This window comes from Dermacentor albipictus, chromosome 2 (genome assembly GCF_038994185.2).
Source record: "Dermacentor albipictus isolate Rhodes 1998 colony chromosome 2, USDA_Dalb.pri_finalv2, whole genome shotgun sequence".
Lineage (NCBI taxonomy): Eukaryota > Metazoa > Arthropoda > Arachnida > Ixodida > Ixodidae > Dermacentor > Dermacentor albipictus.
This window is the reverse complement of record NC_091822.1, coordinates 75,354,335-75,369,337: the sequence shown is the minus strand read 5'-3', so window position 1 is coordinate 75,369,337 and position 15,003 is coordinate 75,354,335. Positions and strand designations below refer to the sequence as shown.

Here is a 15,003-nt window from a genome sequence, read left to right as displayed (position 1 = left end):
CATATATAATAATTGTCACATTGCGTGAAACGGGTTCGGCTGCGTCTGTTTCCCTTAGCCCCCTTAGCCAGATACGCAGCAATAAAATAGACAAATTTATAACATTTCGTTAGTTTTTCACGAATATAAGTTGGATCTGCATAATTTTTCAGCAATCTACGCGGACTTTGCAATTTGTCGCGTAAGTATTGTCCACGTCCTGAAGTAATAAGCCTGAAGAAGCATAATTGCGCTACGTTCAACACGAGATTACAGCAGAAGAAGAAGAAGAAGAAGAAGAAAAGGGCTGTGGAACTAAAAAGAAACATCGAGTATATATTAAGCCGCTGTGGATATACAAGCAATTAATAGAAGGCGCACGCGCGTGTTGACTTGTCAAGTCTTGGCCTTCATCTTTAATTATCGAGCTGCTAGACGTTCATCAGTGGAACAGTTACAGCAGACTATAGCTTTACCTCATTATGGAAACATGAAGAATTGCATTTATTATAAGCATGCATATCCCGCGGCGAAAAGAAAGGAGTCGATTTCGTGTTCTCAAATCGCTATACACGTCCACGACGGAAACGCTGAAATCTGTAGTCTACGGTAGAATTAAACGAAGCTGGAGTCTTTTAAACTATATCTACAGGCTGCGGTGACATGTATACCACGAGAACTACACGCGCGTTTACCACGTGCTGCCACGAGCACTTGTGTTCCACAATGTCTGGCTCGAGTCGAGTCCTGTTGCCTTCACCACAGGGGACACTTGAGGGCCGGATTCATAGGCAGTCCCGGGTCGCAGGAGAAAGCGTCGATGAACGGCGCCTGGTTCGCCACGGCCAGGTTGCATCGCAGAGACGCGTGGCCCTTCGGTGGAAGCTCCCCGCTGCACAGGGAGTAGCACCACGAGAAGAAGAAGAGTCGCTCCTCGGACAGCTCTTCGAGTCCCGGCAGAAAGAGAGGCTCGTAAGGCGCTATGTCTTTCCTGGCGTCGGCGTAGGCCTCGTAAAGCGGGGCCAGACCCAGGGCTTCGAGAACTGCGGGCAAAAGCACCGATGCGGCTTCGCCGCGCGCCTTTGTCCGTGCAGCCGACTGAAAGTCATGGAGGTCTTTGTTGTACTGCGCACTGTTTTCTTGGAGCTCGTCCGCCTGCTTTTCCAGGCAGAGCGCCAGGTCCCTGAGATTACGCCCCGTGTCGGTGGTCCAGAACTGCGCGTTGTGAGGCTTTATGAAAATCTATTCCGCGCAGCTTAGACTTCCGCATGTGAGCGGACGGTCAACCAAAAACGACCAGAAGATAACGCGTGCGCTTTGACAACATACATCCCGTATTATTTTGCAATTGCCGTGCCGCGACGCCCCATCCGCTGCCGCGACCTATTGCCCGCAATAGGAGCCACTGCGCTATAAACATGACTGATGCGCAAACGTAAAGTGTAATAACAAACTCACGCAGGTTTTAACGTTCTTTAGCTGCTGAACGCCTTTATTTGTCCTTCCATTCTGAACCAATGAGGTGGGGAGCGAGAAAGCGTAAGCATAAGTCAAGCACCATAATTGATCTGCTGTACATTTCCCGAGAATAGGTCCCTGCGTCCAAGCATCGCGCTGTACAATTCCTTTAGGCTAAATTTTGACGTTTACAATATGCATAAAATTAGAAGTAGATACATCGAGGATCATTCGCGTTAAATATGTAGTGAAGAAAGCGTACCTTGCAGATTTGTCGAGCAACAGCATCGTTGTTTTCATAAGACAGAAAAGTAAGAGGATCCGAAGCGCTAGAGTGTTTACTACCCATAACCGTATAAAGAAAATTGACAATGAAACCGAACAAAGCAATGGACAAATTATTGGTATGTTTTATTGAAATGTAAATGTAATAAACGAAGTGGAAATGAAAGTGCATGAAAATATGGCTTGTCACGGCTGAAAACCGAAAACACATGTACTACACGTACGGTAATTTTGCTATCATCCCGTCATATTTTTTAGGTATTTGCTTATCTGTAAAGATTAGCCCTGAGAGAGGGAGAGAGAGAGAGAGAGAGATAAACAACTTGATTTGCCACTGTAGGGTAGGAAGTTGGCGCAGGTAGGCCTGGTGTGGCTCCCAGGTGGGGGTGACATATTGGGCCCACGAGACGAGTGCGAGTTGCGTTTGCTTGTCTGCTCTTGTCAACAGCTGGGTCCAACCCTCCTCAAGCTGGCAGCAGTGATATTTTTTTTGGGGGGGGGGGAGTTACCCTCGCATCCCCAGAGAATGCGTGCCCGAGTGGCGAACACTCTATGGTCGCACTTAGTACAGATGGGGTCGTAATCCCCTCCAGTGATTAAATAAAGCCTAGAATGACTGAGAATTGAATCGGTCTGCAGTCTGCGAAGCATGGTGCCTTGCGCTCGTTCGAGGTCGGGGTGGGGTGGCGGGCACACGCGTCTCGTCTCCTTGTAGAAGTTGGTAATGTCAGCATAGGATTTGGGGGCCTCTGCGAGCGCATCTGGGTTCGACGGGTGAGCCTCCCGGTTAGTTAGGCCTCGGGCTAAACGGACGACCCCTTCGTTCCCAGAGTTCCAGTTCCCAGAGTTTACAGTTCTGTCGAGAGCGCAACCGCGGAGGATGTGTGTGGCGGGGCCACAGAGTGAGTTTTTTGAGAAATTTTCGATAGCTTGTTTAGAGAGTGTTCGCCAGTGACGCTCAAGGCCAAACCAATGGACGTGAATCACCGTTTCAGCCGCAGCTGTCACGTTGTACGTGATCTTTAGGAACAGGCAGTTGAACAAGTAACCGCCGTAGCAACCTTGACGCCTCACGGCATCAATGCTCTCAAAACTGAGGCTCTCTCCATGGACTGAGCGAGAAGCCTAATGGAGTAGTGGTACGCACTTCCCTCACCTGATTTGTTTCTTTTGACGAAATGTGCACTTCGCTGCACAAACGCTTTACTCTAACGCTTACGCTGTTCATATTCCGTTTAAAAGGCACGCTTGATTTCTGGTATTCTCGGCAGCACTGCTCGTGCAGCTTACCGTGCATGATGCAGTTTATTCCTACAGCAAAAGAACATCGGTGGTTATTTAACCGTAAATGCGAGATAAATGCGTTAACGTTGTGTCAAGGTCACAGATCTTTAGCTTCGCACGTCATTTTAGCTCACATGGCACACGTGCTGCCTCTTCAAATAGCCAAGTGCAACTTACGGTGGTCCCAAGCAGAATGAGGCGATAGCGCAGGGCGCTTCAGCGCCGCCACCATTTCCCTCTCTAAGTGCCCATTCGTAGCTGCGCTGCTCTCTCCCTCCTTGCCAGCTTCGAGTGGCTTCTAGAATACCTACGCTCTTCCAAGATCTTCCATTGGTAAGCTCTTATAAGCTCTCCAATCCCTTCTTTACCTCTACCACGTCACCGGCTTAACACACTTCACACACATGCATATTTCCCACGCACTCTGACACTACGAATGCTAACAGATTACAACATGAAGGTGTGTATAAAGATCGCCCTTCGGTAACACGTAAAAAATTGGAGACGGCAAATGGAGTACAAGAACGCTGCGAGTGAATAAAGCAATAACTGTCGCTTGAGCAAGCCCCGCATGCGTTGTTTCAACCCAATTCACAAAGTGCCTCTCTCACTCCAATTTTCTCTCCAATTTTTACTAACGTGTTTTGTAGTTATCGCTAACGTTGTTATTGACTAAGGCAACTTATTTTTGTCTTGTCGAGAGCTGACTCCACCAATAAAAGAGAGACAGAAAGAGGGGTAAAGCATTGCAATGTGATACGGGGATCATAGCGTCCGGTAGGCGTGTCGCTCGAACACGCGGACAAGTGTGTGTGTGCCTGTGTATTCCCGGGGAGATGTACATAGCGAAGCGAGGGCGGGGCCCTCGAGCTACCGTGTGACATGAGCCATCATAACTAGAACGATCCCCGAAGATCGACGCTTCGGGAAACCTGACATCTGGTCACCCTGAGATCAAATCTCTTGGCGGTGGAGGTTGTTACGTCTCGACACCACAAAGCCGTTAAGTGGGTGTTTACCCCAAGTCAAACTACCACCCATCCATCAGCGCCTATCCAGACGTCAACGCAGCTTGGACACCAACTCTTGACGTGTCCTACAAAAGGCCCTCACCCCACCCTCTACATGGCAGCCTTAGCGAAGGACGAAAAGGAGAGAACAACGACGACAATTTGGCAGTCACAGTTAATTAGATGTTTACCTCGAGTCAAACCACCACCTATCCATCATCGTCCATCCAGGTGCCTGTCTATCTATCTATCTATCTATCTATCTATCTATCTATCTATCTATCTATCTATCTATCTATCTATCTATCTATCTATCTATCTATCTATCTATCTATCTATCTATCTATCTATCTATCTATCTATCTATCTATCTATCTATCTATCTATCTATCTATCTATCTATCTATCTATCTATCTATCTATCTATCTATCTATCTATCTATCTATCTATCTATCTATCTATCTATCTATCTATCTATCTATCTATCTATCTATCTATCTATGTTGTGTGTTTGTTAATGAGTTAGCATTCTTAAGGCATTTCCCGGGGCTATCTACCCATTTATTTATGTATGTTTTTAGGTCTATCTGGGTCACTCAGTAGTCCGTGGTCGAATTGGTAGAGAATCGGAATGCTGTGGTGAGGTAACGGTGCTCGAAACCAACCATCGGACCAACTTCGGTCACTGGGTATGCGGCGATGTGTACATACGTGCAGCTCTTCAACGAACCTCTTCAACGCACCTAGTCGCGGGGCTCTGTAGGTGCCGCACTCCGAAGAAACCGCGCGACGCTGACTTGGGGCACTTGGCATTTGCCACTCGGTCTGTGCTGGTCTTCATTAAATTTCTGTGATGCCACCTCGAACCACTAGAAAGGCGCCAGTAGGTGCGTGGCGCTCTTCAATGAAAGCGACAGTAAGGCATCGCATTTCCTAGCGCATCACGAGTAATGCGATAGTGGGGGAGTACGGTGTCGCACATCGAAGCCAGAGCAAGCTTTCCGGCGCTTCTGGCGCTGCTGGTTCGCGGTTTTCCCTTGGTTCGGTGATTGCATGGATCGGCGTCGCACTCCCGATAAATATGTTTTAAATGCAACATTCCGTTTGCATGTCTTGCTCTTGTTGTCGACGCGAACAAACGTTCAGGTCCTTCTCTACACTGTCGCTTGCATACAGCTTCAGCAGCGTCGCCGGCTGATATGGTTAGCTTACCGCAAAGAGTGTCTGCAAGCAGCGCGAGTAGCGATGAGTGCGGCCGTCAACCAGTGGGCTTTTATGCAAGGTGAGAAGATATATTTATGCTCTCAGAGCTAGTAAACAAATGCGTTTTAAATAAGCCCAGGTGAATTGTTGTTGCCTCATAACTCACTATGACTGCGCGTTCGGTGGTCGTACGTGTTGTTGGTGGTGACTTAAATGTAGCTTTCCTAGCGAAATGTATCATCAAGTAGTTCTGGCTAGCGCAGTTTCCTATTATGGCTCTTTGTCTCTGAGCATTTCGAGATAGGCTGTTATGTAAAGTGCATCAGGGTTATTAATTTTTTGCCTGAAGCCTGTGTGGTGCCATGCATGAACTTCTCTTCCTTTTGGAATAACATTAAATCGCTCTAGGCAATCATAATTTCGCTCTGTGGCGGATTCGTTTCACTGGGTTGAATGTCTGCTGTTAGGAGTTTTGCCAGCAAAGTTTGACATTTGATTACAAGCTCGAAATCTAACATGTTCATTTTCAAAATATGCTGCTTGATACCGCAGTAGTGCTTACTCCAGCACCCAGATATTGTGTCATGATGATGACGATGATGATAGCGTAATGGCTTGTTTATTTTGGGGGAATTTTACTGCAAATGGAAAAGAAGAAAAGTGTGTGAATGAAGACACGTTGTGCAAACTGGTTGATCAAATTGTTGTAAAAGAGTTCATCAATGCTGATTGGAAAAAAAAAACTTCCGGATCAGTCGTGGTTCATTCAACTAACTAGTCCACTGATGGCGGCATTTATGTCGTCCAAACAGTACTGTGTGCGACAACCAATTTCAATGGAAAATGGACTGCAGTTGGTTTGTACAAAATGGTGAGCTGTTAAGAAGACCGAGTCATTGCAAATGAGTTTAGTCTTCGTAAGAGCAGTGTAAAAAAATGTGCTTATATGTTGTGCCTTACACTTGTGGAGCGTTGCCTCAAGGTCATCTTGGCTACTAGGCGCGAAAACACACACGACACAAGGAAGGGGACGGGACAGAGCGCCTTCCTTCCTTGTGTCGTGTGTGTTTTCGTGCCTAGTAGCCAAGATGAATTGTGACCAACTCGCCCAACAAGACGCCCAACAAGACGTCCTTTTAAGTTGCCTCAAGGAATTCATCAGGCTGCCTCCCAAAGAAGAATCAGTAGCTAAACAAGGAATTTTGAAATGAGATACCGCCTTCCACAGATTTTCGGGGCTATTGATGGCTGACATGTTCCAATAAACGAACCCAAGAAGGGCTATCGTGACTTTGTGAATCGGAAGACAGACGTTACATATTATGGAAGCAATGGTAGACGACCGAGGACGGTAAGAGTGATTTTAGTGACACCTGAACCAACTTGACTCCCTTAAGCTCATTCTATAGACGAAGCTAGTGCTTAGTTATGTGTCATAATTACTGTGCATGGCTTACTTTCAAGTGGTGTAAGAAGTTACGAGATAGAATAACTACAGCATCATGGTCATCGCAATCAATAAGCTTCTGTTTTTCAGATTACGCAGTGTATCGTGCAATGTGCCCGGTGGTGCTGTCAGTGCTGCCATATTTAGGTGGTCTGTGTACATGAGGACCGACCAAATGCTACCAAAAGAAAACAGTTTCCAAGGCAGAGCATTTCCCTTCGCGCTGCTAGGAGATCTGGCGAATCCTTCTCTGCCATGGATGCTTAAAAGGTGCACATCCTCGCAGGAAAAGCTTTCTAGAGAATAGGAACTCTTTAATGTACATCCCAGTAGTGGACACAGTATTGTGGAACACGCTTTTCGAAGGCTGAAAGGGCGCAAGTCTGTAACATTAAAGCAAGCCGATATCTACTATAAATTTATGCATTTTATCAAAGAGAGGGGGGATACTGTTAGTGATGTTTGGATGGCAGATGTGACAGACTGCGGCAAAAATATATTTCAGCAGCCGTCAACGCGATTTCTCAGCACAAGGTCTGCCTGTGGAGTGCGGGATTTTTTGCGCGATTACTTAGCCCAACATTTCGCACATCAATCTCTAACGTGGTGAATGCTATTGGCATATTCATCACCGTATAACTAAAACAAGTACAAACAGAAACAAGTTACTTTGGCAGTGAATTGACAGCATCCTTTTCGGTACAGAGTTAACAGGCCGAAACCCATTGCTCCTGCTATAAAATAAAATTTATTTAATGATACGAAAATGTCCTCTGGCTGGTCCTTTCCTGTGTGGGCGTAACTGGAAACCTTCAGGGTTGTATCCACTCCAAGATGACCTTGCACGTTGAACGAATTTAAAGCCTCTTCAGATTGCCCGAACACTGGTGCGCGATGACTTGCTGTGGCATTGCTTCATTACACAGGCTTCTTATATTGGCTATGTATTTGTCCAAAAAGTCACGTGGGATTCTCGTACGTTGGTGCAATCCTAAATTCTCGGAATGGCTGCAGAAATGTGCGTGGAGGCTGACTGATTAACTGTGCTAACATGTATTGTGTTCCCTCCAGGAACGAAGCAGTTTTTCCTGTCGTCGTTTCTGTGAAAGAATGATTGCTTTCTTTCGCTAACTCCTTTTGCTGCTCAAACATAAGTTGAACAGGCTCCTTAATGATCGGCATTTCTCCTGTGCTGTTCTTGCATCGCCTCAGCAAGTTCCGTGAACGTTCCCCGTCTTGGCCGCTTTGCTGGTGGCGCACAACCAGGCCAATCACTGCTCGCTGCACATATTAAAAAAGAATTATTAATGACATAAGCTTCAGCCAGAAATGGTAGAAAATTTTCCTTCTTGGTTTGTGCAAAGAACATCGTTTAAGTGAATGATTACAGAATGGTCTCCAAGAGATGGGAAGCGCAGTAGAGGACGGCTTTAGACTAGGCGGGTGATAAAATGAAGAAATTCACAAGCGCTATTTGGAATCGGTTGGCGCAGGACAGGAGTAACTAGATATTGCAGGGAGAGGCCGTCGTCTTGCACTGGAGATAAAATAGGCTGATGATGATGACTAACTACGTATCAACAATTTAAGGGGCACTGAGTTATCTCTATGTAATTCAAAGGCGAAAGCATTGCTACCACCGTGCCCTGTCTATGGTCTTTCAGTCGTTTTAACTTCACCTTAAGACCAATAATCGAGGATTAGACTCCTACGTATGATCGTGGGCTCGTAGCCATTTCAGTATATGATGCGGACACGCCAACCTTGGCTTTCCCGTCTTATGAGTAATTAATAATACGGAATGTGAAAAGGGGATGCCAAATTCAACTGCTTCCATGTGAATACTGTATTCAGGTTGCGGGTGAATGGCAGTCATACATGGTCCTTGTGGAGTGGTACATTATATTCCGAACATTCTACATTGTAAGCATACTCATTTGCAGGCATACAGGGAAGCACACTAGGGCAGTGGGCTTTTAAAGTGCGTGTTCTACACTAGAAACTAGATGTAATACAACCCAAGGACAGCTATTAAACGTGCCATTATGTTTGTCTTTGCGGACCGGTTGCATATTAGAAAAATAATTATAAATCACCACTTACAAGTTAGTCTGCCTTGAGGCGAGGGACGTTGAGGCGACTGGATCCTGTCACCACCTCACTGGCCTCCGCCTATAGGTTCAGGCTGCCAGTTGTCGGCATCCCTTCTATCTGAAACGCAGCATAATATTGCGTTAGAATGCAGGTTACAAACGTTCTTGGCGTGCGCTGAATTTTAGTGCAACAAATGTTCACAGACACTTTGCTAAGAGGTGCCCTTCGATAAATCTAGAAAAATGAAACGGCAGAACCGAGCTTGCAATTTAGGAAAAAATGATTAAATAAATAATATACGTAAGTAAGCAAATGAAAATGCTCTACGGCACGATTTAAATATTGCACGTGTAGCGCAAAAGCCCGACGTGAAAGAATTACGCGCCGCGCACTAGCATTGCCACGCGGATGCAAGTGCCCAGGCACTGTCCGTGTGCAAGCCAGCACAATAGGACGCTTGGAGCGTTTCCTGAACGCCGACGCTCTCCAGCTAAACTCGTGCATCATCGATGTGCGCAGCCTGCTGCGTCGCGCCAAGACGTCGCAGCTTCCTCGCATACTACAACATTCCTCGAAGTCGTTCGACCGTTGCGCGGGCGCAAGCAGTAACCAAAAGGGGTGCGCCAGTTCGTAGTCAGCGCCGCCACGTCTGTTGCGGAATGTGTAAAAGCGTAGCAGTTCTTGAAATGATAGTCGCTTCGCTAATGCATTGCATTTACATTTACACTTATGATTTCCTTTTTTTGCTTCGCAAACTCCGTGCGAAATATTAACGCCAACAGACAGGTGCTCTGCTAGGGATTTATTTACACCATTATTCTTTCGGTGCTACTTTGCACCGAAAGGCGCCAGAACCACAAGCTCGTCCCAAAACGGCGGCCGCATTTGGATGGGGGCGAAATGCTAAGAGCCCCGTGTACTTAGATTTAGTCGCACGTTAAAGAACCCCAGGTGGTCCAAATTATTTCGGGAGTTCTCCACTACGGAGTGCCTCATAATCAAATCGGGGTTTTGGCACGCAAAACTACCTCATTAAAAAAAAATAGACCTCTTACCGTGGTGTTCCGCTGTTCTCCGCATCACTGACTGTGTCGCTATCCACGCAGTATTCCTGCACTTCAGCCATAAGACGATGGGTGAGGATAGCATTCAATTTTATTGTACCAGCGCCATTTTGACGGCACCGCAACACTAAGCTTTTGCAGCTCTCTTTCCCATAGTGCACACAAAATGACGATATCTCAAGCATGGCAACTAAGCAGGCAACATCTGCGAGCTCTACGAACCGTGTAAAGGAGAAATAAGCAGGAACACTTACTTTGTTGTACTTTGCATTCAAAATTTTCCACTGCGGTCTCAGCTGTTGCCACGTCCAAGTGCAGCCGACGCGGCGCATTTCTTCCACACGCATAAAATGAACTTGGTTGCGCTGACGTCGGCAGTCTAGCAGCTCTCCCATTCTCATTTCGTTAATGATTGCTAGAAACGCTATCGTTTCTTCGGCAGCAAAATACACCCACGGCAGGCACATTACGTCGGGGTCGGGTGTCTCCATCGGGGTTGCCATTTTCTGGCTGATATTTGCTGTCCCGCACCTCGGCGAGGGCAGCAGATCCGCAGCAGATCCGCAGAGAATTCCCTTCTCATTATTCCTAATGCAATGCGACCGCGTTTAAGTGCACTCCGAAAGTCGACTTACGCATTTCAATCCACACCTGCTTGGCGCATCAGTGCGACCCATTTTCCTAGCACATTAGCCCCGTTTACATGGATGCGAAGCGCTAGAAAGTTTGATGGGATGGGAAGCGCCAGTTGTCGCATTCATGCAAACGCGGCTTTTGACCCCAACTTGGGTAACTGGGACTGGGAACTGCTCTACAATGATAAAAAGGGTGTCCTAAATTTCGCCCAGCACACGTCAAAGTGGTCCCTCAAGGAAAGCAACCCGGAGCATTAGGAGGCTGAACCACACATGCACTCGCTATGTACCGCTTTTGAAAGAACGCCTTTCACGCCAACGCATTAGGCAGCTGCGCCATTAATGCGCTGGATATGTGCCGCTCTTCAATAACCCTCTCGCCAACTTGAGTCACTGTGTATGTGCCACTGAGTGCGCGACAAGCGAGGGATCAATTCTACGCGTTCGCAGGCACCGGCGCACCCCGCTTCTCGTTTCCGAAGCAACGCGCGGACTTCTCGGCAGCGCCAACCGATGGCGCAGCGTGTCCCTAAAGAAGCGCGAGAGGCGCCTGGTTGCCGCATGGCGCGTTTCTCAGCGTTCGCAGGCACCGGCGTGCCATGCATTTCGCAGGCTACGCGCAGGCTAGGCGGCAGCGGCACTAGATGGCGCTGAGTGTTCTTAGCGAAAGCGTGTGAGAGGAGTCCCGCTGCAGCAAACGCCTCTTACAGCTCGTTTCGACTCTGGTAGTATGTCGTGTCGCATTGCCGTCGATAGTCATCGTGAGATGGCTTTCGCCGCAATTTCTTGCTTCGTGCCAACCCGTCATGCACGTAATGGCTTGTCTCTTGGGACCATTGACATATTATGAATAAATGAACAAATAAAATGAATTGGTTGGTTATAAAGTAAGACGCGAAGTTAGGGCTGCGCGAACATTCGTAATTTCGAATACGAGTAAAAACATCATTCCGCTATTGGATTCGTAATCAATTCAAGAATTCACTATTCGAAGTTGTCGAATAGTCATTTCTTTCTAATTACAAGGGATAACAACACTGATTGTACTTGTACAATCAGTGTTGTACTTGTACTTGTACAATCAACACTTGTACGAATGATTCTGCTGCAGGATAGCTTCGTATGGCATCACACCATTTCGCGGTAAAAAACATGTGACAGATAACTATGGGTCAATAATTTACAGTAATTCAATATAAATGGTTACCTTTTGAGCAGCTACAATGCAAATGTGTGCGAATTTATTATTTGGCCAGAGTCGTTATATTTGTATTTCTTTAAATTTATAGTGCGCTGCTGTAGAGTCGCATTTCTCTCTGTCAGCGAGCACTGTTCGTTTGTCTGGTCACACTCCATTTCCTTGTTTCAGTAGTCATTGTCGTGATGTCACACAAAATTCCAAGCAAGATGTTTATCATTCAGGAGCTCCTCCTTTATTCGTGCGGTTAATTGTGAATGATGTCACATACGTAAGTCGACGTAAATAAAGTGGATTTCATTTTTTATTAAATGGACCCCGCCCAAACTTCTTATTTGATGTTTCGTCAGAAATTAGAACATATCCGATAGTACTTTTCATATTCAGGGGTTATCTTTCTCGAATTTTCGTACTCGATTTAGCAATTTCACTATTCGTACACTTCTATGTGAAAGTCACTGCAAAACTTGACAGACCTGATATTAAACAGTGAATTCGGAAATGACCACCAATAGCGTTGTCTCAAAAGAAAAAGAGAGACAAAGAAATGATTGCATGCAGTGAAGAATTTTGAGCTGCTTTTGCAGTTGGCGAAATATTGTAGGATAAGGTAGTCCGCAAACTGTCACCCCTTCGGTGATAGGTCTGACAATCCCATGATATTAAATTAAATAGCATTAAAATTTAATGTGAACATATAGAAAATGAAAGATCAACCATGAGACTCACTTCGTGAAGCCGGGGAGACCTCTTTGCCTCTCCCGTGAACATGGCCAGGATGCGCGTGATTCCTTGTGCGATGATTCGTCCAAAAAAGCCGTAGTTCACTTCCACTGGTCCTCTGGTGTCTAAAGCAGGGGGAAAAGTAGAGCTTCCGGAAAGGAACAAAGCATTTGTCTTGCGGTTGTAAACAGCCATCGCAACATACTTCCGCGGGTCGCTGGAGGAAACACGAGTAGACAAGGACGCTGCCATCGTGACAGCACCTTTAGCGTGTGCCCTGGAAGCTGTCAGGTAAGAGTTCAAGAAAGGGTACTTCACGCCTGGAAAATTCGCGTAGTACTCGTCGAGAGCATCCTTGGAGTCGAGCGCACGCGGGAAAATTATTCTTGTTGTCAGACGCCTCATAATTCTCCTGGTGGTGTTAAGCGACGATCCCAGAAGCCACCAGGACGTGTTCACGGCTTTCATCAGGTAGTATTTAATGTTAGCGTATGTGTTGCCAATTACTCGGAGCGTTTTGCGCGTTACGGAGGTTTGAAAGTAGGGAACTGTTAGTGCGTGTCCGTAAATGCGCAGGGTCATCTGGATGCAATACCACTGCGTGTAATTGCCTATGAGAGGCACAACGCCAGAAGCTGTGACGATCTCGCGAATTACCTCCCACGCGACGAGTGTTCGCAGTTCGGTTACACTGAGTTTGTCGACAATGGTCTTCAAGAAATTTGTTGCAGCTTCCTCCACAAAGACGTGAACCAGAGAAGAGCGCCCCATGGTAACATTTTTCATGACGAATTCGCTCCACTCCTGTTTAGTCTGCGTGTCGTTGCTGAAGAGACTTCCTTGTTCTTCGAGCCTCACGATGAGCATTCTCGAATTATTCTTTCTTTCATCAAGATACCGGTTATACGCAGCGTTAACGACGCCTTCCAGGTCAGCGATAGTGACGGAAAGTGCACCAGCTCTGTCACGGTGTATGCCGGCTTCTTGCAGCACCCTCAGAACGTGCTTTGCGTAGCTCTCTTGGTCAGGAAACGCCCTGTGCGTTTGCAGCCACAACACTGTCACAGCGGAGACCTCCGCAGCGAGAAGGTACCTGCGTCTCCACACGAGCGCTTCGTCAACTTGTACCTGATAGAACAAGGGCAGGCCTTGCACGAAAAGATGTTCGGCGATTTTCACCAAAGGATTGAAGTCGGCATCCTCGTCAAAGAGTCCGGACGACTCGACGTAAGACCTGAGCGCGGACAAGTTGTCTTCGTGGCGCGACGTCCGGGCCTTGCACAGCTGGAGAAAGGCCGAGGCCTTCTGGCCGGCAGTCTGCTGCGACCGCGGAGGTCTTCGTGCCAGGGCGTGTTCCGCGATTCTCGCCGTCGCTGCGGCGGCCATCCGCCGCATGACCACCGAATCGGGGGCGCCCCCGACGCTCGCCTCTGCCGTGCCCCTCACGCCGGCGCACACGTGTTCGTAAAAGTCGACGCACGGGCTCGTGTGGTTGGACCGGAAGCTCTTCAGGAGCCGCGCCGTCTCCTCGCAGCGGCCCGAGGAGCACCGCTGGCCCGTCCGGCTCGTCTCCGACTCGGCGCGGGCAGAGCGCGCCGAGCCGCTCACGTGGAAGGCCAGCCCCCACAGCACAACCACGAAAGTGGCGACGAACGCGACGACCGGAAGGCTGATGCAGTGGTGCGAATACTGGGACGCAGGCCGTGTGGGTAGCTTCGCATTTCCGAGCGCGTTCATGGTGTCTGGTTGCTGTTGGATTCGAAGTTGAAGCTCGAGCTGCGATGCCTGACGCTTTCGAGGTGATGATTGTAGTTTTCTCAACAAATGGCACAAACCCACCATGGGTGCTAGGCCAGGAATCAGCTGGTAGCTGGAAAAAAACATATCTTAAGTAAAATAAAGCAATGCGGGACGGTGTAGTAAGCCTTCCAAAAGTAAAAGAAGACTCTGTGTCTTAGGAATGTCACATAAGCTGAAGCGAAGAAGAAAAGAGCCATCGCTTTCTTAGAATGGGTTGAAAAGGAATCAACGTGAACGTGGGAACAATTGGTCGTTTCCCGGTAGCCATTTCTCTATTAAAGGAAAATATTTTCGAGAGATTTTTCGCATACTATCAGTGATGTTCACCGTCCGTCTTATTCTTTCTTTTGAAGGCTCTGCTTTTTAGCACTGTCGCAGGGATGTTTTCTCTGCCGTTGGGAAGCTTGATTCAAGGCGTATGCCTTGATGCAGCGTGCGCTGATATCGGCCATTTTGTATTTCATTTGTTTTCAACATGTTTACCTCTAATATTGTTTTTAACTGCTATTATAAGTTCTTATACAAACGCACACTTTTGGCTATGTGGTATTCATCACAGGGAAAGTAAATAAAATAAGGCCAACTATTTTCTTTTCCTGTCAGTATCTTACAGAGGTAGCTGTTATGGATTTTTTCGATTCTCAATGCTTTCGTTCATTGCATACAAGAAAAACCGTCATTAGCAGGCCCTAGGAAAAGAAGCCTCCGTCACAATAAATGAAACTTTATATGTCTGCTCCCGGAATCGGTTATACGAGAATATGATAATCATGTAACTGTGGCACGCACCCTTCGTCGGGGATCTGTCACAAATCGGGTGGA

The 15,003-nt window shown here is 47.2% G+C and overlaps 1 protein-coding gene across 2 annotated transcripts; it reads right to left on the bottom strand.

The window, feature by feature from the left end:
• Window positions 1-291: 291 nt before the first annotated feature.
• Window positions 292-14,206, bottom strand: LOC135913086 (neprilysin-like). Of its 2 annotated transcripts, XR_010567881.2 has the most exons (4): window positions 12,388-14,206; window positions 9,817-9,877; window positions 8,771-8,878; window positions 7,397-7,948 (listed from the first exon to the last, which is right to left on the bottom strand). XR_010567881.2 is itself a non-coding variant. In XM_065445754.2 (2 exons), exons 1-2 carry the CDS (start codon window positions 14,116-14,118, stop codon window positions 736-738), a joined length of 2,190 nt encoding a protein of 729 aa, XP_065301826.1. In that variant the 5' UTR covers window positions 14,119-14,203; the 3' UTR covers window positions 292-735. The 2 variants fall into 2 exon arrangements, 1 of the variants encoding a protein (XP_065301826.1); XM_065445754.2 differs by lacking the exons at window positions 7,397-7,948; window positions 8,771-8,878; window positions 9,817-9,877 and adding an exon at window positions 292-1,194 and having other exon boundaries at window positions 12,388-14,203.
• Between the last annotated feature and the right edge of the window lie 797 nt (window positions 14,207-15,003).